Genomic DNA, 24,527 nt, shown 5'->3' on the forward strand with positions numbered 1-24,527 from the left:
TTCCTTGCATGTTCCTTCAGGAGCAACATCATCAATTTGCTTAGTGTAGTAGGTCCTCTGCTGGACACGTCCCGACATTGACATGGATTCTACTTTCTCTCGTGGCGCATCAAAATACTCCACGGACAACAATGTATACATCACCACCGCCTCACTTACTTCAACCGAGCAATCTGTGTATTTGACAAAACCTAGTGCAGCTCTGCTTACCTTCTCGCATCGATGTTGTGTTTATCTTCCTGTGCGTCAACACTACAAATGAATGGCACTTGCGTGGAACAGATAAAAGGTTTACGTGGTTGTTTAATTTCACACTTGATGGAACTCCAGAGACCTAACTTGGGATATAAACAAAAAAGAGCACATTTTTTCCATTTCACTTAGATCATATCTGCCACAATAAAACGTATAATGGATTGCATGAATTGCAAAAACTGTCGGATCTATTTCGGAATTTACAAACAAAAAGAAAGAAGCACTTTTTTTGTTACATGTTGCAATTTAACCACATTTAACTATCTTTTGCAGTCAAGCCACATTAATTCAAACGCAAAAAAAAAAACCACACACAAAAAGAAATTCATGACAAATCATGATTTTTGTGGTTAAGCAATGATTAAAATCTGCCGTTTTCTCTGACGTGTCCATAGTGACAAAAAATGAAGTGATTGTCATCAGCAGCAAACAGTCTCAGTCTGGCAAATGCTTAAAGATGCTCAAGCGGTGAAAAGACTGATCCAATAATTAATTCTACAATTTAAGATGACTGAACGTGAATTATTGAAATTGATAGGAAGAAAAAGTTCAACAGTGAAATTAAGAAAATGTTGACACACACATGCTCGACGAAAACTGTAAGGGTAATTTTCTCACCCCTGCCAAGTGTGAAAGTGCAATTTGCATTGTTTTATTAAATTCCTTTCATTAAGGTGAAGACTCCCCCTTACAGTCAATTTGCATCGGGGCCATATCCTGCTATGAGCAAACACATCCAGCAGGTGATGCTGAATCGAAGCAAAATTGATTTGTGATTTAAACAGGTCACATAGGTCAAGTTATCAACTCCCCCATTCATCTATTTCTCTCGTGCTAATTGTGCACAGATTTTAATATGATTTCTATGATTTTTGTGGTCATTACTGGTCTGCTGAGGGATGCCATTGGTATGACGTAGCATGCATGTCTCCGGGTATCAGGGATCAAACTGGACTACGTCCGAGATTTTGGTCAGGTCTGAACGTAGGTACCTGTCCATAAATCACATGTTTTCAAGTTTCTGCCACACCCACGTTTGGGTTGAGGACCAACCCACAAATTAGCAAAAAAGAAAAATGCAGCACTTTTCTGGGTAACTGATTTTCAGCCATTTTGACAGGTCTGCCTTACAGACACTACAACAAATATCATCATATAAAAATTGCCCATACCAGTCATCAGTGCTACAGCAGTTCAGGCAAAACAAAAACTAAACAAACAAAAAACATAGTCCTTGTCAAAGGCTATCTCATCATAGTCCCATATCTTTTACAATCACTATATAGTATGATTCAAATACTCCACAGTGGCCGTGCAGTCACTCCATGTATCGTGCGCGCTCAAGATCCAGTCAGAGACAACGCGCACGTGTCAACGCTTCCGTTTGTCGGGGTTCCAAATGAGTGGCACGCTCAGAAGGAGGAGGGTGCTTGTGGGTGCTTTGTGGTTTTTATGAAGTCCCGTCATTCCAGTGTGTGGCCCATTCCTTTTTATGAACACCGGATTTCTCTGTCTGGAACTGCGGCCGCTCCTGGCGAGGGATCTTCACTGCGTGGTACTGAGGCAGTTTTTCTTTGTGGTGGGCCCGTCGGAAGAAACCACACTGGATGGGGGATGGAAAGTAGTAATACACACAATTAGCATATTCAATTAGTGTTTGGGAAGGTCGGGTTTCCGCGCCATTTTGGAAGCTCCATTCTGAACTAGACACACTAGTGAAAACTGGGGACGGGAGAAAAAAATAGTAGAGAAGTGACGACCGGCATACTTTGTAAATCCGTGTTGTTATTCCACACACTAACACACCGCCAACGTGCTCTTAGGAAACACCTTAAGCAACTGTTGATTGTGTCATTAACACATTTTGCAGGACCGTATTTTCCGGACTATAAGGCGCACCGGACTATAAGGCGCACCTTCAATGAATGGCCCATTTTAAAACTTTGTCCTTATATAAGGCGCACCGGACTACAAGGCACACCATTAATGCATCGTGTCAGATTTTTAATCCAAATCAAATCATTCTCCATTTTATCTTTTTTTATTTCAACTTCAGATGCAACAAATTACTTTATAATCACAAAATAATGATCCATAGTCTTTTTGATTCATGATTCATAGTCTTCAGCGGTCCACTTATGATTGATTTCATGACACAATGCTTCGGGCCAGTTTAAATTTAGGAATTTGGTCCATATATAAGGCGCACCGGACTATAAGGCGCACTGTCGGCTTTTGAGAAAATATTTGGTTTTTAGGTGCACCTTATCGTCCGGAAAATACGGTAATTTACTTGTGCAAGTGTGACAAGCCAAGCAAGTGTGTGACAAATGCAGACAATCCAAAGCAACACAGCACAGCAAGCGTTTCAAAACGCCGGCGGGCGTGACGTAATATCAACCGCGTGGCGACCATCTTTACCGCTTGGACGGAGGGAGAAGGAGGGGAGAAAGCAGGCCCGACTGAAATGTGTTCTCATTCCAGTTCCGAGGCCTGCTTCTCCACCTCCGAGGGCTGGACGCCCAAATGGGCGCGGTAGTACTCCGTGTCATAGTGTTGGCGCTTCTCGCTGCGCTTGAAGAAGCCACACTGGGATTCGAAAAGGGAGGAAGTGAAAGAGAGCAAGGAAGATTTTCAGCGGTGAAAAGGAGAAAATAGCCACAAAGTAGCCAAAATGTTTTTGTAAGACTGCTAAAATCCTCTAACAATGTTTGCCGCCTTCGGCACCCTTCAGTTGCAAAATTCATAAATTGGAATGAAACGACAGATTTGAGTAGTTGTAGGTGATGATGTCATTACCATCCACAGTAAGCAGATCAGCAGGGTCAACAGAAAGATGCCAGCCAGGATGGCGATGAGGATGATCCACCAGGGGATTGAGTACTGGTCCACTAGACCGGGCTCGGGATAGATCATCACTGGAACCTGCAAAACATGAGAAGCATTCAAAGAGAACAGAGTTGATATTATGGAAAGCTGACATCCTGTCGGGTGATGAATTCATGTATTAAATTGGGCATTAAAAGTTGCCATTGACAAAAAAATAAGAATGATAAAGAGTTCAGTCATTCCTAAATACAATATTTAATTTCACTCATTCATACCTGCGCTTCAGCATCCCTGAGGAGCAGATGTTTGATGGTGGACTTGACGGTGATTTCTGCTCTGACGAGCAACTCCAGAGCACTGACAGCCGGGAATTCCTGAAACAACACATGGTAGGTGTTGTGTGAAGAAACAAAAATTGAGAGTCCACACAAATTGTACCTCAATGAAAGTGCTGTTCCACAGCCTTCCATGAATCCTGAGCACCGCCTGCCCAGAGAAGCTGTGGAGGGGGCACTGCAAGAGCACGCAACGCGCTGACCCCAGGAGACAATCCTGTCACACCAAAACAACAATCCATCATCATAAAGGAAAACTACCGGCTTTAGCGTGTGATGATTGCATTATTTCTTTCTCCTCTTACCAACTTGAGTGACTTGCGCCTCTCGGAAGCAGCCACAGCCGGAGCGCTTCGTTTCACGCTGCCACCGTTCATTTCCTGCCCTTCGAGATCCGGGTGAGAGCGACGAGTTCGTCCGACCTTGTGAACATGAAAAAATCTTTACATTTTTGACCATACCTTCAATTCTCCCCGTTGAAATGACTTTGAATGGCAATATTGTACTCCAGGTGTGGTTCATTCTACATGCGTGATGAATTTATGGACCTCCTGTCCTATCATATTCACCGTTTGATTGACAGGCTGCGCAGGTGCATATAGACTTAAAGGGTTGATCGCCCCCGCAGGAGTGCATTGGGATCCATCAAAGTTCAGACTGGCCGGGTACAGGAGCCACTTGCCATTGTCCAGTTCATAGGGCCACATTATGTTGAGGAAGGCAGAGCCAAATGTTTGCAGAGCTTGACCAGGATTGGCCACCTGAGAAGGGAGGGGGATATTTTACCCCCTGATTGAAGCATAAAAATGAACTCATTTATGAAGTTGAGGTTCCTCACCACAAATTCAAAGTCCACGGGGCTGCCGACATCCTCCAGACTGATCATGGCGCTTTCGCCCCTAACAGCACCGCTGAAGAACAGCTGATGAGGATGAGCCAGCCTGCAGCAACACACAATCGCATCAGTAGCAAGCTTGCATATATGCAAAACAATTATTTACATTGATTCAGGAATACCGGTCTGACATTTTTATTCGCTTCCTAACATAGGGTGTACCTAATATTGTGAGTGTTACTTACCCACTGACAGACAGAGGGAGCTCTATTACAACTTTCGCCATCGCTGTGATAGGTGCGAGGTCAGGCTGCTCACTGATGCTGTTGATCAAGAATGGATGTAAATGATAAAATCATTATCTGATATAGTATAATATGTTGCCATTTTGAAAATGGACAGAGAAAAGATACTTGCGTCGTCAGTTGGAGGTCAGCGGTCAACTCTGTAGTTTCAATGGTGATGTTGGCCGTGCTCAAGTTGATGATGAATTTTAACTTTAAAAAAATAAATAAAAATAAATTAAACAGATGTATTCTTATTAGCGCATAATATTAAAATAAATGTTATTAAAATAATTATACAAACAAGATTTAATGATATTTTACATGTTTTTAAATTAGCTATTTTTTTATTTTAATTTTAATTGTCGCTATAACAAAATGTTCACTCCAACTGATTAAGCTCACCTTTGTGTTTCTTTTCACGGGGTTCCCCAGGTCACATTCTACGTCGGAGCCATTTTGGTTGGCTTGACACCTCATCTAGAAGTGAGTCATAAAATTCCACGAAAATATCAACATAGTGCATCCTATGGAACTTTTTTTTCTTTTCTTTTTATGGCACCTGAGCGGGCACCCTAGAGCCGGCGTAGGAGAGTGTTCTCGGGAGAGAGACGAGCAGCTGAGCTGCGTGGGCGTCATCGCCGTCCTCCTCGGGGCGAAGCGGGTCCGAGGGCATGTTGGTGACGGTGATCTCCAACGCTACTACGCGCTGGTCGGACAAGGAGAAAACCTGCACGTCGTCTTCGTCCCTGAGACGCACAATCAAGGTGAAGATTAACAGCTATGTAGACTGAACCAAAATGGCTGTAGACTGGCAAGGCCCATTCATACTGTTGCTAGGCAACAGCCAACAACATCCACAATACCCTCTCTGAGTGCATGTTTTATATCCACACATTAACCTTGGCAGGGGGGTGAATAGGTCAGAGGTGAGAGGCCGCGTTCCAAAGCGGTAGCTCAGCTTTAGGTTGCTCTGGCAGATTTTGTCCGGGCCGCATCCCTCGCGCAGGAAGTTCACCTTCAAGAAAAGAAGAAGATATGCTAACGAGTACAGTAGATGTTGAGACGCACATTAATTAGAAGACTGGACATTTTCCAAGTGTGACTTTAAATTTTTTGCGTAGAGTAGTAGTGACCTCCGAGTGTAGCGTGTTGGAGGGCGACACGTTGAGCACAGGAGCCAATCTCTCCAGCCGCTTAGTTCCTGAGTGTCTGTGCGGGGGCACAGGTTTAATGGTGTGGGTGATGGCCAATGAGATGGGTCGAAGTTTGTCCAGGATGTTCTCCTGCGTGGAGAGAGCATACAAAATATAGAAATATGAGCCACCATGGGACTGATTGATATTTTGCACATATGCCATGTTGTGCCAACCAGCATCCCGATCCTCAAGTAAGTCTTACTGACATGAAGTTGGAAGGTAGCGGTGGCACACGCTGGGTGTTTCTGCCGATGAAGCTCCACCTCCTCGATCTGCGTGTACTCGGACTCCAGGGAACTGCGGCCCAGGAAGTTGACGCGGTGCGGCAGGCCAAGCTTCCTGCGCTCCGCGTCGGCTTCAAAGCGCACCATCAGGGCTTGAAAGTGGCAAGGAATCAAAATGTCAGCAAGCACAGAGGTTGAGCAGAATTCAACACTTAGCCACCAATTAGCCATTCAACACCAAAATGAACATTATGTCGGACTCACTTATATGTGGTGAGTAGTGCACTGGGTGAGCGGCGTAGACAAAGCAAGCCTTGACCTCGATGCTACAATGAAATAGCAGAGGGGGGAGCAAACAGATCAGGAACACACGAGGAGATCAATTTACAGGATCGTTCGGATCCGCTCTTACCAAACTCCATCTCGGCCTTTACAGTTCTGCTGTGTCAGATCGATGTATTCCGGGTCAATGGATATTTCCCGAATCACATGGATGACTGGGTGAGACCTTTATGGACACAAAAAAATAATAATAATCAAAGGAATGTTAAAAGAAGACTCACCAACTGGATCTGCTTTTTATACCTGAAGAGCACCACTGAATTATTGAGTGAGCCAATGGCGAGGTCTGGATAGTGGTTCTCATCCACGTCCAAGCCGCCTGAGATGGAGTATCCGAAACGCCTCACGTCAAAGTCTTGGCCATCCAGCACCTAAATAGTCACAGGGAATAAACATGATCTGTTCCAGTCCTCTACGTTTTTCCCACATCTTAAAAAAAAATTACCTGAGCAGGTTTGGTTTCAATTCCTGCATCCGAGCCTCGGTAGATGAACACCTTTCCGTCCCCGTCAAACGGAGCGCCAACGGCGATGTCTGCACCAGGGTTACAATTGTCACGGATTTTGATCATATTTAGTTTTGGTTTCAGTTTGACTTGTTTTTGGATGGATTTTTGTATAGCCAAAAGACGTTTGACTCTCACCTCCATATCCGTCCTGGTCCAAATCACCTATGTTGCTGACCGTCATGCCAAACATGGAGTCGTATGTCCCATTGAGACGAATGGGCCGGGCCTGATCGTCCCAGTGTCCAAAGGGGTTTAGGTACACGTAGACGGCACCACCGATCTCAGCTTTACGGTCAAAGAAATTGGGCGCTCCCACGATCAAGTCGGTCCAACTAAGAATAGGAAAAATTATAAAAAGACATTATGAATTTGTATCTTGCAACTAGTCTCCATCAAGCACTTTGGTTTAGTTCCATATTTCACTTTAAATTGAAGGATAGAAGACAAAGTCTCTCCTCACCCATCATTGTTGAGATCAGTGGTTGCCACTGAGTAGCCGAAAGAAGACGCGAGCTCCTCTCCCCAGAAAATATGCTCGGGCATCAAGCGGTGAACATTGTCCTTGCGTAGCAACACCACGGCCCCCGTATGATTAGCCCGCGGTGCACCTGCCACAAAGGTCAACTCCCCGAGGCTCATTATTCCCATGGCCGAGTCCACGGAGAAGCCTGGCGGAGGAGGCGGAAGGGGGTAGTTAGGCTCAAGATTTAGTAGTATTGACCGTGGTGGGTGGTTGGGGGGTTTCTCTGTGCTCATCTTCTTACTAATGAAATGTATGCCTAAAGTGACTATTGATTTTGTGTCCAACTCCTGATGGGGCCAGCTAGTGCTTGTCAGTGTGGGGTGATCTATTGAGCTTCAGCTCATGTCTCACGAGGTCTGCATCGCTTAATTTTAGCTGAGACATGTAAACATTGTGACTAGACATGAATCAGATTTATAGCCCAAAGCGGGGATTCCTAAACTGTGGTGAGCACTCTCCAGGGTGTGTGGGACATTAATCGTATAATAATTACACAGCTCTAAATGAGCTTTGATTTGACTTTTGTGTGGGTGTAATGACTTTAGGGGATGGGCCCCAACGACAATACAATAAAAGCTCAATTACGAGGTTTTACCAAAATAAACAGGCCAATGGGCTTTGTTTTGAAAGGGGGTGCATCAACATTCATTGTGCACTTAGTCTCCCCAATAAAATAGGATTTGGATATTTCCGAATGATTTAATTTGGTTCGTCTTGATGCACTCACATCTTTAAAATCCAAACCAACTTGGAGATTCAATTCTTTTCAATGAATGTTTTGTGTTCTGTGGTTAGGTTAGCCCAAGTATTTCATTGTTTGTTCCCTGTGTGTGTGTTGGGTGGTTGTGTGAGTGTGTGTCGTGTAAAGGTGAGAAGCGTGATTGTGGCAGGTGGCAAGTGTGGTGCGTTTAAATCCAAACAATAAAAAACACATCACAACAAACTATCTAAACAGAAGCAAACCACATGCATTTGTTACAACATGCTGGGTGGGGAGGTTGTGAGTGACAAAAGGGGGGATGCATGGTCCGTCTGACACTAAACATGCTTTTTCAAAAAACAGAAATGGAGGCGACAAAGCCGAGACAAACAACAAGCAGCACCAGGTCGACAGGTGAGGAATGTCTGAGTGTAAAACATAATAGGGGTGTCGTAGAAGCTACTTTTGCCACTCATGGTGTTTTTCAACTCAGGTCAACTACAAGGTCAACAATAAAACTAGAGTGGGAAACGGACAACAATTACAAATGCTTGTGTGTTAAGTCTTAGAGGTAATTATATGTCCTCAGCAAGACTCTGCATACTTCTATATTCTTAAATATCCTATTCCACTTTTGCTCCGTCAACTAAGATGATGTTACTTATATACTGTAATTATATCCTGGCATTTTGCAACTGTTTTTTATTAAATTACAATTATTTTAACTCATTATTTTAAGACTGGACAACTTAGAAACACACTACATACGAGTAATAATAAGAAAAATAAATCAATAAATTTCTTTTGTTTTTTATAAATAAATAGATAAATTAAAAAAAAATGATAAATTTACATACAGCTTCCTACCAAATTCTCATAAGCACAGGCTTTTTTCGTCAGACATGGAGGTGTGTCATTTCATCTTGTTAGAATCAATGGGGTCATGTGAGTTATTTAAAAAAATGAAGGCTAAAATGTCACATGGGAATTAGTGTTGTCAAGGAGATGGCTAAATAAGGAGTGGGGCAAAAGGGTCAGCGGGACTGGAAGGTATGTGATTTAGGAGATTTACGGGAGATCCACGCAGTCAGTGAGACGTAAGAACACCGCAATCCAACGTTAACGATGAAAACGTCCTGTGAAGTCGACGATGGGTCACTAAGCTTCAACGTAACACTTGCTTAAACATACCTCAAAAGAAGGTAATGTTCTTAAAAAAAACACCTGATACGCCAATCCTTGTTAGTAAGCACTCTACAAAAAAACACACCAAAACCGTATGCTAGTTATACATTTTTGGAAAACTGAGAAGAATGGGGGCAAGATAACCAACACCAAGATACCCCGCAAAAGCCTCTTTTTGTACATTACATGCAGACTTGAGATGACAAAGACCTACAGACACAGGAGACGAACTCAATGTTGCTCCAAGAGACAACCACCCACGGATAGTGTAGTAGTCCACTCGCTTGACTTCGGTGGAGACGGTATGGGTTCAGATACCCCGTAGTGATGGTGTAAAGGTGAATGGTTGTCTATCTTTACGTGTAACCTTGCGGTGTAACTGACAAACTCCAAGTTGCTCTTTTACAAAACGTCAGCCGCCATGGACTAAAGATGACGGGATAAGTGGAATTGAAATCAAAGGATTGACTGTCGTGTTTAGGGTGGTTGTCTCTTAACAGTAAAGGGGACAAAGTCCAACACATCGAAATCCAGACACCATTAGCAAGAGAGGATTAACAACAGGAAGAAGAAATAGGTTTTAGGGCTATTTCTAGATCAGGAAAAGCCAAACCGATCCAAAGAACAACACATCACGCCTACAAACCTAAGTAGCTATTATGGGCTACATCCTCAAAGGCTGTGGGCTTCTTGGAGGGCTCCAGAGTTTTGTACAGCAGTGTGTCCTCAACTGGGTTAGCCAAGAACAAGAGCCCTATGGCCCCAGACAGGAGAGGAAAGGAGGTAGAGGGACCAGCGCAGGGAGGGTGACAGGGTGGTGAAATGTGAGGGAGGTAAGGCGGGTAGAATGAAAAAGAAAGGGGGAGAGGAGGGTGCAGGTGAGACAAGCCGTGACTGATTGGTGCTGTGTTTCGGTGGGTGGGCGGCAGCCGTTTTCCCTGCAGAAACCTCCCGGCTCTCTGGTGGAGCGACGGCCCTCCGGGTTCAGAGTGTACCCCGAAGTCTCATGACTGACATCAGATCATTTGAAGCCTAATATAATTTCCAGTCCAGAAAAAACTCCGGACACCAAATCCCAGCCGGGAATGAGTTGAAAACCTTGAGTGTTTTGGCCATAAATAACCTTCCAGGAATAGATGGAGTCACTCAGTTGTGGCCTGGGGCTATATCGGAGAGCGGTGGGGTACAGTCTGAGCCCTGGTCGCCATATTCCACCAGACCCTCGCTTCCTCTCCAGCAGTGAGCAGAGAGGGCGAATCCTACCCAGGTAACTGTGGTAGGGCACAGGGATGAGCCGGGCATTAAGTTGTTTCTGATCCGCCACCTCGTAGGGTCCGTCATCATAGAAACCAAGGTCGGGCAGCGACTGGTTTAACAGCTGCACCCGCATTTCACCTGAAATGGAAACGTGTGAGGCCATGACATGGAAAACAAGCGTACGCTCCCAAAACACTGGTGGAAACCATCTGGACGGCTACACTGGAGAAAGACGTTTGGGTTTTGGAGAAAGACGTTTGGGTTGGTCGGATGCTGGAGTGAGATTCAAAGATGAGGGAACCTCGTCACAATCAAACAAGATGAGATCGTCAATTAGCTGTGAAGGAATTCATTTACAGTTGCAATTAGACAGCAAAATAATCCAGGTACATATGGAAAAGACTTGAGACACTTATCCCAAATTCAGAAAATGTCTTTCCCTGCGTACAGTGAATGTGTTTAAATGTTTCCTCGTAGGTTAACTTAATCCATACATGCCACCGTACCTTTCCAGTTGTATGTCCCGGGGGCCCCAAACAATATGAAGTTGTTGTCTGGGGTGAAACTGACGGAAAAACCCTGCTGGCAGAAGCCAAACTGCTCGTGACCCTGTGGTCGGCCCTCACAGAACTTCCACTCTCCTCCATCCAGGTCGTCTCGCTCCGTCAGGTCTTCGCTTAGAACGTAGCAGCGTCCGATAGGATCACGTGTCTCGGAGGGTTGGTGTACACGCTGCCTGAGCTCGTACAGGTGAGCGCAGGTCTGGGGAAAGGTAACAGGGTGTTGTACAACTGTAGAAGAAGAACGTGTTTTTTAATCAAGAGTTCCTGACTTACCACCACCTTGCCTCCGATGCCCTGGCTCTTGACAGTAACTCCCAGCCATTGGTTGTCCTTGTTCTCCTTGTTTAGATTCACTGTAGGAGAAGAACACAAAACAGGATGAGAAATAAGTCTAGGATCTAGTCCGAGCGTCAAGGTGGTACATGTGATTCAAACTAGATCCGGCTAAAATATTTGTTCCATATTTCAAAAACATGCAACTTCAGTTCTTGGCTCTTTGATGACTTCAATGTCTACTTAAAAAAAAAGAATGAAAACTTACCTTCACCATCAATATCAACCCTCTCACAGTCATATTCCTCAGGTGTGATAGGACACTTGAACAGGGCTCCCGGTCGACTCCCGCGTAACAAACCCTGGCCTGCAGCCTGTGGCGCCCCAACTAAAATCCTGAGACAACACAATTGTAACAGTTAATTTGATGGATGGTATAAGAATAAATCGATCCAGTTGGAAAATGAATCCATCGACAAATGATGGTCAGCCTGCACATCAATCATTAGAGCCATCACAACGTGTTAATGTTTGTGATATCAGGAGCTTTGCATAATTATTCACGGTAGTATTAACTGTGATATTTAGGTCTGTGGTTGATTTCCTGTATTTACTAAATATTACAATCGCAAACAAGAATCATGAAGTGAGCCAAAGTAAACCTGACCAAGTAGCCTGACCAAGTAGTTGATAGCTTTGCATTATCTTGACTGTGGGACAGCTCTGCATGGGCTCTATTTTGTTTGCACAAACTTGCTTTGACTCTCAACCTTCACCCATTATGAAGGCGAGCAAATGCCTTTATTCTCACTAAGGTTAGTGATGATATTTGGAGGGGGGCCAGAGTCGCTGCCCTCTGCCTTATTAGGAGTGCAGATTCTTAGGCTAGCTGGCTATTTTAAAAACTGAATGTTGGGCCGCATTCCAGCCAACACTGTCAGGCATGGCGGACGCATGGAAGTGAGTCGTCAAGACACAGAAGAGAAGGGGGGGGGGGGGCAAAGTAATGAGGGAAAGTTCAAATGGGAAAAGTAAAAATAGTTAGCCTCAAGGATCAGCTTTTGTTTCCATCTTTGCCGCACTAGTGTGACTAAATCACTCTCTTTGGTCACAGTATCGTTCCATCGTAAATAATACGACTGCTAATTGATAATACATTTTAATCTGATAATTCATAAAATATCTACGCATTTTGCTAATATGATAGCACTTGTTTGGTAAGTGCTGCTGTTTTGGTTAGCAATAGGCTTTCAAGTCATATAAAACGAATGAGTTTAGAGGATTGCAGCATATGAATCATCATTCTGAACTCCTAATTTCATGTACAGCAGCCTTTTGCACACCTTTATTCTTCATTGTTCAGCGATGAGTCAGAAAGTCTTACCGTCATTCTCAACTGCCAGATCATCTTTCAGCCAACCCACATGACATGCACAACTAAGCATTGTGGGGTTTAAATTTATTTGTCTGTATGCTTGTGTGTGTGCCACACATTGTTGGCATATCTTGACTGTACTGTACACTACCATCAATCCACTGAGATCATATCAAGCAGTTGAGTGTGAGCTTGGGTTTTGTTTGGAAAAAAACCCGCATGAACTATCTCATGGAACTGTATAGACAAGCTGAATGCTCGCTGATTTTGCCTGAAGGTTATTTTTCAAAGCAACAAGTCAATGATAGAGAAGAGTAGTATCACAGGTATCAAGTGAACAGCTGTTATGGTTTACTATCATTTACCAGAATGTAATTTGATTTTGCCTGAAGGTTATTTTTCAAAGCAACAAGTCAATGATAGAGAAGAGTAGTATCACAGGTATCAAGTGAACAGCTGTTATGGTTTACTATCATTTACCAGAATGTAAGATAAACAATGGAGGACTGATAACAAGACCTGCCACCCAAATTAAATTGGTGTTAAACCGACAAAGACCAGACGATCACCAAGCATTTGGCTCAAACAAGCTGTCAAGGCAAAGGGTTTTTTTTCTTAAAACACAGCAGAACCTTATACTTCAAACATTGTTCATTGACCCTAACCCTCATCCACCCTAAGCACCATGTGACCCGTCATTTTCTCCACTCGCATATTCCAGCCGGCTCTCCAGCCTTGTAGTCCAGGGTGTCACATCCCTCCATATAAATTCAATTTATCCAAAAATGTGCTACTTACCCTGATTTTCATTTTTTTTGGACCATCACATGCTAATTGTTGATATTCCTCCGAATTCTATCGTACAAACTAGACTACTAATATTTTGGATTTATCCAATGTGTGAGTTATACCAGTAAGTGGATTCTGAGGGATAGACTGACTTCTTGTGATGTATCAGTAAATGCTTGCAACGGATGGGGAGATGGATGGACAGAAGGGCATATGGACGTACAGACGAATAGGCCCGCATTTAGCTATATACCAATGAAATGCTTCTAACAGACAGACAGACGGTCGTCTGATTATTTCTCAGTGCGCCTCTGACAGTGAATTTTTGGCTGCACAGACGGACATATGGATGGACGGACAGATAGGGTTAGAGTTGTTTTGGATGGCTTCTGATGGCTGGATATACATCTATCATTCTTTCTGTTATGTATCAGTCACTTCTTTCTGATGAATGGACAGCTGGACAAATTTGAGGGTGAAATGTCATCCCACTAACTTTTAAACTCCCAGGATTGATCATTTGACAGCCGTTCATAATTGTGGAACATTAGTTGCACCTAATTTAGTTCCATCAGGATTTTTGATTGATGAACCCCTAAATCTACTCTCACGCATAACATGTGTTCAGTGGACAGGAGGCAGTGGAAGGCAGCTCTGCAGGATCGGCAGGGGGTGATGGGCTCTTTTGGCCTCCCCTTATTGTCTCGAGGCAAAACTGTGACCTCTGATCTGGATATACAAACATATACTTGCAAAGTCAAACATGAGCAGCAATGCAGAGCTTACTATGTACCCAAATTTGTATTTACACAGCCAAAGTCTACATACGCCAAGTATGTAAACCAGGACTCAATACCCGAACCGCTGTCTGTCTTTAAAACATTTGTTTTTGGGGAAATCTACGGGAAGCAACAGCTGAGAATGAGGTGCTGTGAATCATGATGTGTGCCACCAAAAACAGAGGGCATGGATAATGCACAATAAAAGGGTAAAAGAGAAGGACAGAGACAGCTGGTAGTCCATGCAAAAACCCCTTTGGGACACTGTGGTTCACTACCAGGAAAGGTGATTCAATGCAATGATTTGCTTCAGTTAAAAAAAAAAAACATTTGACAAACTGCAAATCCCCCTCAGAAAGTTCTCCAGTAAATCACACAGCACATAAATATAGACAGACTCACTGAGTGGCAACTGAACACACACCAAGGTCAGGGAAATGAACTACTACACCATCAGTTGCTATGGCGGATGCCAGTGAGAACAAAAATTACAGACTACCATGAAACAGCCGCAAAGTATAAGATGCACAAATCTATTTTTCAGCATCATAAAATCCAATGAGCAATGGTCGATATATCGCATCATAGCGATCCCTAATTCCACCTGGGGTGGTGAAATTAGATTCACCGTCTCTATTTTGCAAACAGATGCTAAAAACCAGGTCTGTTTTGACCATGTGCAATAGTTTATTTTTCCACAGAGCTCAAATCCATCAGATTTTTGTTCACTTGACTCAATTTACTAAAGATGTGCCGTGCTGAACTCGGTTGCGTTTTGGTATTATATGACAGAAATTAGCCTATCTTCGTGTCACATACATCTTTAACAAGCCACTCATCTCACCAGTTGGTCTTCTATTGATCAACATGTCAATGATCATTTTCAGGAAATAGATGAGGTAATGATGTGGCCTCACATCTGTTCTATAATCTTCAATGTCATTCTTCTCCTTATCAATCAATTTATCAATCCATTTCGATATTTACCTACTGAGATTTTAAAGTACACTTGTAGGCAGTTCTTGGACATATAAAAAAAAAATTAAAAAAAAGATTCACACTTATACCCAATTCAGTTTTCAAAGATGAAAGATGTGCTAACCACTAGCATCACCAAGCTAATAAGATAATTTCATTTAATATTGAATGTTTTTATGTTAACACAATAATTGCATTTAACTAGTTGCTATTTTTTAGTGATGATAATTATTGACAGTATGCAAAAGGAATATTTATGACTCGGAATGCAAGAAAGAGCTGTCAAATAAAATGGTTTAATTTCCTGGCTTATACTTGACAGCTACTGTAAAGAGATGCTATCACCTGATTGATTCAACCGCAGGCTTGCACACACACACACACACACACACACACACACACACACACACACACACACATTTAATCAAAAAGTGAGGCCGGTCATGGCTTATTCATCCCCGCAGCTCCTGTTTGTGTTAGACCCTCCCCCACATTAAGAGAATGTGACCACCAGGGTCAACCTCTTCCTTTCTCCTCAAACAACCTTGATGACACTTAAATAATCAAACCCCAAAAACAAACGATGGCACCGCCGATTATCTAAAAAGGATGCCATGTTTTCCTGCTCTCAGTACAACTGAAGTTGTGTTTTTCTTGCTGACGCTGCGCTTTGTCTCGCGCTCTCACTCCTCCAATATTCCTGAAAGCTTTCGGGCCTGGCACCAACGCTTCCCGCCGAGCTTTTGTATGGGTCATGGCAGGCCGACGGAGTGCTAAATGGACAGCCGGTGAAGAGTATTCGATGAGAGTTCTATAAATTCTTACTCCTAGCAGTGGGAAAAAGGAAGGACTTAGATGCACTGCCAAGGCTTTCACATAAATGGGCTGCGGGACAAGAGTTACTGTAGACAGATCATGAATTGAGTTTGGGGATGGGGTGGGGGCAAAAGCGGGGGAGGCTGTTCTTAACCCAAGATGGAGGGCAAAGGGGTGGCGGGAAAAGGAGGGGAGTGTTTTATTGTGCTTTTGTAATGCAAATCGACAAGTCCATTCTGTGTGTGATGGAATGGTGCAGCGACATAGTGACATACATTTAAAGAGGTGTCAAACTCATTCTTGTCACTTGCTGCATTGTGCTTATGGGTTCCATCTGTTATGACTGTTATGACTGGGAAAGGATATGCCTAACCAGTTGATGTAGAAGTTAGTTTAAAGTTTAAGTCCCTCCATGGCTGCGCGACACTCATATCGAGGCTCAGCTCACATCTCGGATTTTTCCATGCGTCACTTTTCTTCAATATGCCGACAATTTACAACGCACACGATGGATCACAGCGTATTAATATGTTGCAGCGAGATTGTCGAGAGGCGGAAATGGCTTTCTTGTATACAAAAGCTCACACTCAAGGGCTCAGAGGATGAAGATGAAGCACAATAGATGTCTTTGAAGGCCACACTGACAAAATAGCAGAGATGATTTGTGAGCTGGGGAAAAACACTGCATCGCGTGCGCTTCACTTTCAACAAAACACAGAGGCCGGAAAAAGGATCTAACACTTTCATTGGATTGGGTCCAGTATATAACTGATGCAGTGGCAGTGAGCCAAACACATCTATGAAGAAAGCTACATGCTGTATATCATGCTGCAATGGCTCTACACGGACGGACAAATGGCAGTAAAACATGAGTACATGAGTGCTTCATATAAGAATGTAAGTGCTTGATTGTATCAAATAAAAGTAGGACTGCCACTGTGATGGGATATTTTAAATGCAAGATTTTCTGTGATGTCATCAATATTCCTTTTATTTTGAATGAGCTTTTTATTGTCGCCATTGTTTTCTGTCTTGGAATATTTTTAAATGCTTTAATTTGTTAATACATTTATTTATATATTAAAATATGGATTATTTAAATATATAATAAATTATTTATTTATTAAAGAGATTATATTTTTACCTTTTTTTGCCTTTTTTGCCTCATCTTTATTTCAACTTTTTAGTAACATTATTTATTTCATTATTATTTTACTTATTTACATTACGTTTTATTAGGTTTTTATTTATTTATAATGCATTTATGAGTTGAACACACACAAGCCATTATGTCACAATCAATGTTTTTACTTTTTGGCTAAAATTTAGTTTGGCTATTTACAACACAGTTTTTAGGTAAAAAAAAAATATATAATAATAAGCAGCCACCAAACAACACCAATCCAATTTGAGACTCCCGCCCGCGAGGTTGTGTGGAAAGTCGGACAAAGTACAACGTTAAATTTGCTATTCAGATAGACAGCTGGAAGTTTGAACACAGGGAGTTTCCTGTCTTGGCCATGTGCTCAACTATTAGTGGAAGCACTTGTCATTTCAGTATAAATAGCAGATCCACACATAACTCCCACTCAAATGCCTCCGTCGTCTGTCTGACAGCAGTGGCAACAGCAGATTGTCAAGCTGCTTGGAGATGCCAGCAGACCTCCACTAAGGCCAAGTCATAGAAGCCAGTATTTGTGCTCACACTGAGGAGATTGTGCGTGTGACGCGGAACAAAGACACTACAGTAATTCGTTGCACCAACCGCCAGAAGCCGGGCATCAGAGTGGGCTTCTGCCGATGGCAATCTTTCACAAAGCTGCTTTGATTTTTACAAAACATCTTTGTGCTTTCAACAAATGACTGTACGGAAACTCAAATTACCTTATTTACACTCAACACAGAGGTAGTGGAAGTGCCTCAGTCAGTACTGCTGTTTTGGTTTAGCGTTTGACTTAGTCTACTGTATTTCAGGGCAGTATGTACAGGATGTCTCGAAAGTCTAAAAGTTGGTTTTAGGCATTATATAGGCAGAGGTTAGCCAATCAGCATAAAATGCTTAGGCTTAGCAGTTTCTGTATATACGCTAGTTTTGCGGGAATTTTTTTGATGAAATATGGTGCGACAAATAAATGATTGATTAGTGTTCTGTTGAGGATGGTAGCGAGTTAGTATTACAGTCTGCTTGTGTCAGGGCCAAGTTGGTTATGGCAACTTTGGTGAAAGAAAAAAAAAATCCGATTTTTCAATACTCATTACTGACGCCTACAGGACAGGAGTGCAACAACACATGGAAAGATTTTTCAAGTGTCAAGACGGGAATGTTTTGGGCCGGATTGGATCACGTGAAGTGTCTGGAACTTCAAAGCCATTATCTTCATATCACAATCACAAAGTGACCTCAAGCAAGAGTCACACACAAAGCTCGGCCATATTCAAAGACCAGATGAGTCAGTGGAGCATCTGATTACAACACTTTGGGGCAAGATGTCTCATCACGGAGCTTTTGAGAACGTGTCATCTGAACTGCCTAATGGAAATGTATTATTCATACAAGAGAATCGGTTTCCCTATATTTGTTTGGTGAATAATAAAGTATGCTCTCAGGATGAAGTCTATTAAGTTGCTGCTGAGGTTGTGATACTGATATCGTGATTTCAGGGAATTGGACCCGTAATGTAACACATAGCTTTGATATGTTTATTGTTACTGTAAACACATCAAAAGCCCATTTAAAAATGTCAATTTTTTATTCATATTTATCGTATCCAAGTTAACGGAAGCACATCTATTCAATTGTAGACCTAATATTGTGGCCATTAAAAGTAAGCACATGCAGTCAGGTGTATTTTGCTAAATATATCGAGTCGTCCATACATAGCGATGGAGTGATGTTACGAGCAGCCATGTTACACACCATCCAAGCCATCGCTTCTTTGACTCTCTTCAGGTTCTTCCACAGAGAAGCAATGTGACACTTTTGGCTCGAGTCACTTTTTAAAATAAGTTGGAGCCATGCTGCTGCGCAATAAATATACACTATTAGATTCTTCACGGTGGCTTTATGTCTGATGTCACAGAGTTGGTCTGAGCAGGCGACAGCATGACTGCAGTGCAGCTAAAGCGGGTAGTTGATGCTTGGAGGAATACTTGCATTAGCGGGGGGGGGGGGGGGGGGGGGGGCTATATACTATATATATTTTTGCAATTTCAATATGACAATGTTTATACTAATTCTAACTTCCTTTTATACTTGTGTGAGTGTTTATGCAAGTTGTACGACTTTTTCCTTTAGAAGCAAAATTAAAAAGGGCACAGTGAGTGATCTGCATGTTTCAAATCAATACAGAGCTTAATACTAATCGGTTTTTAGAATGGTATCTCTGCATAAAGCCCAGATGTCCCACTCACTTGCTGTTTTGGCAACACTTCTAAAGTGATGCTCAAATGAACAAAAAAAAGAGTGCAGGATTAAACTGTACACGAAGCAGTAGCTGAGTCAAGACCTGATTTTACAGAAAGTATACGTCAACTCTCGGGTGCGGGAACACTGATGACAATCAATAAACCTTGAAGACGTGTTGAATGAAACAATCTCCAATGTCTGCTGATTCATCACATATGCTCCTATTCGCCCTTGACTTCTCGTTCAGTCTATTAGTTGAATGCACAGAGCACATTCAACTGCTATGCCCAAATGAATTATGCCTGTCCTGACAATAGACAAAGATAACATTCAAACATTCCAACACCAAGAAAAAAGTTGCCTCATTTTAACTGGGAATGGTATTACATATCATTTTTGAAGATTGGTGTCATGAGCTGAGTTGAGTAGAAGATGGTTAATATTTAAAAACAAAACAAAAAAACTCAACATTCAAATCTCAAGGAACTATTGTTTGTGACAATATAGCTTACATTGAGTATAAAATGTGCTATATTAATACTACTTTGGGTTGAGTGTATTTAAGCATGTAAAGCACTTTTTTTGATTTATGGATGTGATAAGTGGTGAAAGGGAGGCGGTAAAAGCTTCCCCTATAGTGCTGGAACAGGTGCACACCACACAGAAGTTGTAAACTCACCAGCTCTGTGGTTCTGGGGTGAGTTGCTGGTGTAGAGCAAGAGAGAAACCAAAAAAGGTCCCTCGGTCTCCCAGTTTATGCAGCGTGTGAGTAGTATCCAGGTTGAAAGCCCCCACGTGGTTGAGGAGCATCAACAGAGCCCACAGGAGACCCATCCTGGTCCCAAGGTGTCCACCCAGAACCCCTCCTGCCATGCCGAAGCTTCAAGAGCAGAACTAGAAGAATGTCCGAGGAGGAATTCCTGCTCCTGCGGCGGGAAATCCTCTTGTTGCGGCTTTTTGGTGCAGTCGGTGTGAAGGTGGGGGAGCAGGCTGGGCTCAATGTGCTCCCGTCGGCTACCAGAGTGCAAGTGTGCAGTATGCGCCTCCTCCCCTCTCCTGCTCCTCTGTGCACCCGAGGGAGATGAGGGAGGACAAGTGCCTTGAATAGCCCCGCTCACTTCTCCCCCCCCCCCCCCCCCCCCCCCTCCATCCTTACACACACACACATACACACACACTCTCAGCTGACAGCAACACTCAAAGGACTGCTGCCAAAATACCAGGCAAGGTTGTCAAGGTACTTGGAGGCGATTGAATAGAGACAGAGTGGGTGAAGAAAAAATAAATATATAAAAATACACCAGACGAATTTATTTATCTGCTCGGTTCACACGGCCCTTATCGAAATGCTTAAAAAAAAGTTGGGTTGAAGAGAATTGTTGTCCTACAAGACATTTGAAAACTTTTTTTTTTTTTTTATGTAATATTTTAATGTTTTGGGGGTTGTATTATTTGGGAAACACTCCCAGTGTTCTTTTTTTTATGTGTGAAGGTTTCACTTCCAATTTGCAATCATTTTATTTTTTATTATACTTCCTTAATAGTTAATTGCTTAGTATGACTTAATTTGTTCCATGACCACGATCAATGAAATGAGTGAAAATTTTAGCAATAAAATCCTTGCTTGAATTTGGTGGCATTGTGTTCCACCCTCAGACATGGATTTACTGTATACTGTACTGTATAGGATGCAATAATTTTAGTAATTATTTGGAGATACATGCCAGTGAGCATTGTAACATTATCTGTCTACAGGTGTTGCTCCTCCATTTGTGTTCTAATATATATTGCTTAACGGGTTATCAGATTACAACACTATATTGTACAGCATAAAAGAAATGATGGACAGGAAATAACATGCACACACCCACGCACACAATCTGGACTAAATTAGAACGTCTTCAGTGCCTATGACGTTAAGATACAAAAAGTTGGACTTTAATGGGTCCTGTGAGAAGACAGAATGGTGGGAAATGTCTGTCCACACATTGTTGACTTTTGCAACTACTTCACATCCCACTTGTGTGTTGTCAGCTGCAGTAGGACCACCTGATGACTGCTTGTGTGCAGCTGTCACCAACTGTTGCATGCAATAAAGTTTGTGACATATTGTGTGAGCATGCTTGTAGCACGTTAGCTTCACGCTTCAGACTGTTTAATGCCATGACAACAGAGCGATAGCCAGCAGGATGTTTTAAAACAAACAGAGCTATGCTGCACTGTTCTATTTAAAAAATTCTATTTATGCCTTACATGTAGAAAATTGGGAGGGGTGGGTGTATATATAAATATATATAATTCTAAAATGACATTTCCCCTGTCAGATTGGTCTAGCAAGTGTGTGGTAAAGTTGTGTATGACTATTTGGGAGTTTGTTTGTACATGCAAGTCACTTTTGTTTTTATAGGGCATTTAGCTTTCAACAAAATGCTTTTGGTTGCGTATTACTCCTTAAAATACAGGTTGAACTGCTATTCGTGTGACTTGAAGGACGTTAATTTTTTTTATAAGAAAAGCCATAGAAGGCTTCAAGACTAAAAACAGGCAATAATGGACAGCAGCATCATGATGCAAAGACTCATTAGCAGTCAAAGCACCACCTCAAGGAGAGAGCCTATTTTAAACCTCAAGCAGGCAGCACATACGGGCAGGGTCATTTTTCCTGCTTTAGCCCTCCATCCATAGTCAGCAGTATTACTGTATTGATTCATCGACTCTAGGCCGAGGGGGCTGTAAGAGGGTGGGGTGCTTCTTATTACGGAATGAAATCCTTGCAGACTATTTAACTACACTTTCCTCAAGGAGGCTGAGCTGAATGCAGATGTTTTCCCACACTGGATGCACACCTTGGGATATCGAAGAGGAAGGATGTAAGTAGCATATCAATTATAATACAGAGATGTCACCTTGTCAAAATGTTGGCTGACAACAGTGGATCAAGTCCAAACAAACATCCGAGAGCTATGTTCTTGAGGGCTTGATGATTTAAAACCACGGGAAACAACAGGAAATGTGACATCATTATTAAATGTATCAGCAAGGGCAACTTGTGGCCTCTGAAAGTGTGACAACAGTGACCTCTAGTGGTGTCTTGGGCTAATTGCGGGCATGTCGAGACACCAGACAGGATGGAGCAAGAAACTCTGTGCTTTTCAAGCATGACGTTTTTTGTCTTCTTTTATTTGAGGCTTCCACAGTGGATAGTTGCGAAAAAGATATTTACACTTGTGCTCTATAAGTTTCATTGAATCTTGTCCACTCTGTCATTACAGAATCACCCAAGTTGGCATTTTTGAAGATATGCTCATTTAAGATGTTACTTATTCACAATGACTTTAAGCTGTTTGCTGTGCGTAGGTTTAAATGTCCCTGAAAATGAAAATACCAAATGATTTCAGACCCTGATGACAAGCAGACCTCTTTCCGATTTAGGGTTTGAAGCCGTAGGTAGGATTGTAGGGAGGTTGGGGATGTTCATTTGGACGTGGTGGTAGAGGAAGTGGAGTGTATGCTGGAGGAGCTAAAACAAATAGATCACATCCCATGATGTAATGACAAAAATCAGTTCAACAAAAAGTTATTTTTTCTTATATTTCCATAATAAAGTGAGGGACAATACGCATATGATATAATTTTACATAATTTTTTTTTTTAAATGACAAAGATATTTTTGTGCAATGAACCAGACTCGGCAACTAAGACAGATTGCATACTCATCATTTCAGGTCGAAGTAAGAACTCACCGGGTCCAATGTATGGTGGGACCACCGGTGCAGTGGGCATGGTGGGGCCTCCATGGACAGGCACAGGCTGGTAGCTAGGATGGGACGGCTGTGGCGGGGAGGCCGGCTGATGTGGTGCGGCGACAAAGGTTGATGTCACATCTGCATAAAATGTTATTCTTAGTCAGTGGGAGACAACAACAAGCAAATAATTGTACTTTTTTTTGGGAGTTTTGTCAGAAAAAAATATATTGTAAGATTACTCCATCATAAAATTCATCATTTTTGATGAGGGGTGTGTAGACTTTTTATAACCACTCGACATACTTTCTGCATTTTGTTTGCTGGTGTGGTGTGTTTCTAATAATGTGTTTAGTGAACAAAGAAAGTATCTCACTTCGACGTCGCCTTGAGTTGTCTTGTTTCCTGCACTTTTTGTACAGACAGCAGCATGGAACCACAAAGCAGGTAATGAGACCCACGCAGAAGAGAATGGGAATGACCGTACCGAGGATGCTGCTTAAAACTATAACAGGCCTGGAGAACTTTGCAAAGCGAGGCCTGCACAGATGAACCATTAGCAGCTGTCAACAGAAGCATTTGAATACTTTTGGTTGCAACTTTATCCTACCTATCATCACAGAGTTCCTGTTGCTCTTGAGTTAGCCGACTTTGCTCTTTAATGCAGCAATATTTCTTGCTGCAGGTTCCACAGCAGTACATCCCACCACACTGGAGACCATCGTGATGAACGCCGCTTTCGTCCCAGTAGCTGGAACAGTCGCCAGCTGACGGACAAGCCAAGACATATTGGGAGCGCATGACAGAATATATATTTGCTTTCATATCCATAATGGGAGCCATTTCGGGGCTAAAAGAAAGATACACCATAAAGTTTACTCACCCCATATAGTTGGTAGAAAGAGGACACAGGACACGAAGACTAGAAAGGACAAAACGGCCGACACCATTACTGCAAAGACACACACTGTGTGTGTTCCTGTCCCACCCAGCAGCTTTAGTCGCCCAACGACATTCCAGCTGAGAACCGGCTCTGTTCAATTAATCATCGCTACAATGAAATTGTATCAAAATAAATTCATAAGCAGTTTTATGAATTTCACATTAGGTCTTGCACCAGGAAAGGCAACTCAGGGTATTGTGGAAAGCTGATATTGATCCATATCAATGATAGTTTGTTTCTTTGAGGGCTTCAAGGGTCCTGCTTGCCAAAACAACCCAAACAAATGGTGTGTTTTCTTTTTTTTTTTTTGCAAAACAACCCCAAAGAATTGGTCAATTTGGTGTGGGCAACTGCCTGATAACTTAATTTTAATCCAAATGTATGAA

The 24,527-nt window shown here is 42.4% G+C and overlaps 2 protein-coding genes across 3 annotated transcripts; both read right to left on the bottom strand.

Annotated features, from left to right (window-relative positions):
* Nucleotides 1-302: 302 nt before the first annotated feature.
* itga7 (integrin, alpha 7) lies at nucleotides 303-20,357 on the bottom strand. Of its 2 annotated transcripts, XM_085923911.1 has the most exons (26): nucleotides 20,135-20,357; nucleotides 11,581-11,708; nucleotides 11,313-11,392; nucleotides 10,983-11,238; nucleotides 10,483-10,614; nucleotides 9,866-9,973; nucleotides 7,272-7,479; nucleotides 6,947-7,143; nucleotides 6,749-6,837; nucleotides 6,547-6,674; nucleotides 6,374-6,469; nucleotides 6,226-6,287; nucleotides 5,944-6,113; nucleotides 5,675-5,824; nucleotides 5,441-5,556; nucleotides 5,101-5,287; nucleotides 4,944-5,018; nucleotides 4,672-4,751; nucleotides 4,500-4,577; nucleotides 4,258-4,360; nucleotides 3,989-4,180; nucleotides 3,725-3,841; nucleotides 3,523-3,636; nucleotides 3,360-3,458; nucleotides 3,055-3,180; nucleotides 303-1,858 (listed from the first exon to the last, which is right to left on the bottom strand). In XM_085923911.1, exons 1-26 carry the CDS (start codon nucleotides 20,326-20,328, stop codon nucleotides 1,706-1,708), a joined length of 3,438 nt encoding a protein of 1,145 aa, XP_085780037.1. In that variant the 5' UTR covers nucleotides 20,329-20,357; the 3' UTR covers nucleotides 303-1,705. The 2 variants fall into 2 exon arrangements, with proteins under 2 accessions (XP_085780037.1, XP_085780038.1); XM_085923912.1 differs by lacking the exon at nucleotides 9,866-9,973.
* A 2,264-nt stretch (nucleotides 20,358-22,621) lies between these two features.
* On the bottom strand, nucleotides 22,622-24,181 carry LOC147049397 (protein shisa-5-like). Its single transcript, XM_085924703.1, has 5 exons — nucleotides 24,082-24,181; nucleotides 23,809-23,965; nucleotides 23,575-23,738; nucleotides 23,199-23,339; nucleotides 22,622-22,975 (listed from the first exon to the last, which is right to left on the bottom strand). Exons 1-5 carry the CDS (start codon nucleotides 24,146-24,148, stop codon nucleotides 22,884-22,886), a joined length of 621 nt encoding a protein of 206 aa, XP_085780829.1. The 5' UTR covers nucleotides 24,149-24,181; the 3' UTR covers nucleotides 22,622-22,883.
* Nucleotides 24,182-24,527: the final 346 nt, after the last annotated feature.

Source organism: Syngnathus leptorhynchus, chromosome 11, assembly GCF_054491065.1.
Source record: "Syngnathus leptorhynchus isolate UIUO chromosome 11, UIUO_Slep, whole genome shotgun sequence".
NCBI lineage: Eukaryota > Metazoa > Chordata > Actinopteri > Syngnathiformes > Syngnathidae > Syngnathus > Syngnathus leptorhynchus.

Bases quoted from the DNA above. Each gene is read 5' to 3' on its own strand.
- LOC147049397 (XM_085924703.1), bottom strand. From the start codon at position 24,148: ATGGTGTCGGCCGTTTTGTCCTTTCTAGTCTTCGTGTCCTGTGTCCTC. The intron at 23,966-24,081 runs GTGAGTAAACTT...CTTGTCCGTCAG, and splicing joins CTTTCTACCAACTATATGGG to CTGGCGACTGTTCCAGCTAC. The intron at 23,739-23,808 runs GTAGGATAAAGT...TCATCTGTGCAG, and splicing joins CAGGAACTCTGTGATGATAG to GCCTCGCTTTGCAAAGTTCT.
- itga7 (XM_085923911.1), bottom strand. From the start codon at position 20,328: ATGGCAGGAGGGGTTCTGGGTGGACACCTTGGGACCAGGATGGGTCTC. The intron at 6,470-6,546 runs GTATAAAAAGCA...GTGTCCATAAAG, and splicing joins AATTCAGTGGTGCTCTTCAG to GTCTCACCCAGTCATCCATG. The intron at 1,859-3,054 runs GTAATGACATCA...TCCCCCATCCAG, and splicing joins TGATCTGCTTACTGTGGATG to TGTGGTTTCTTCCGACGGGC.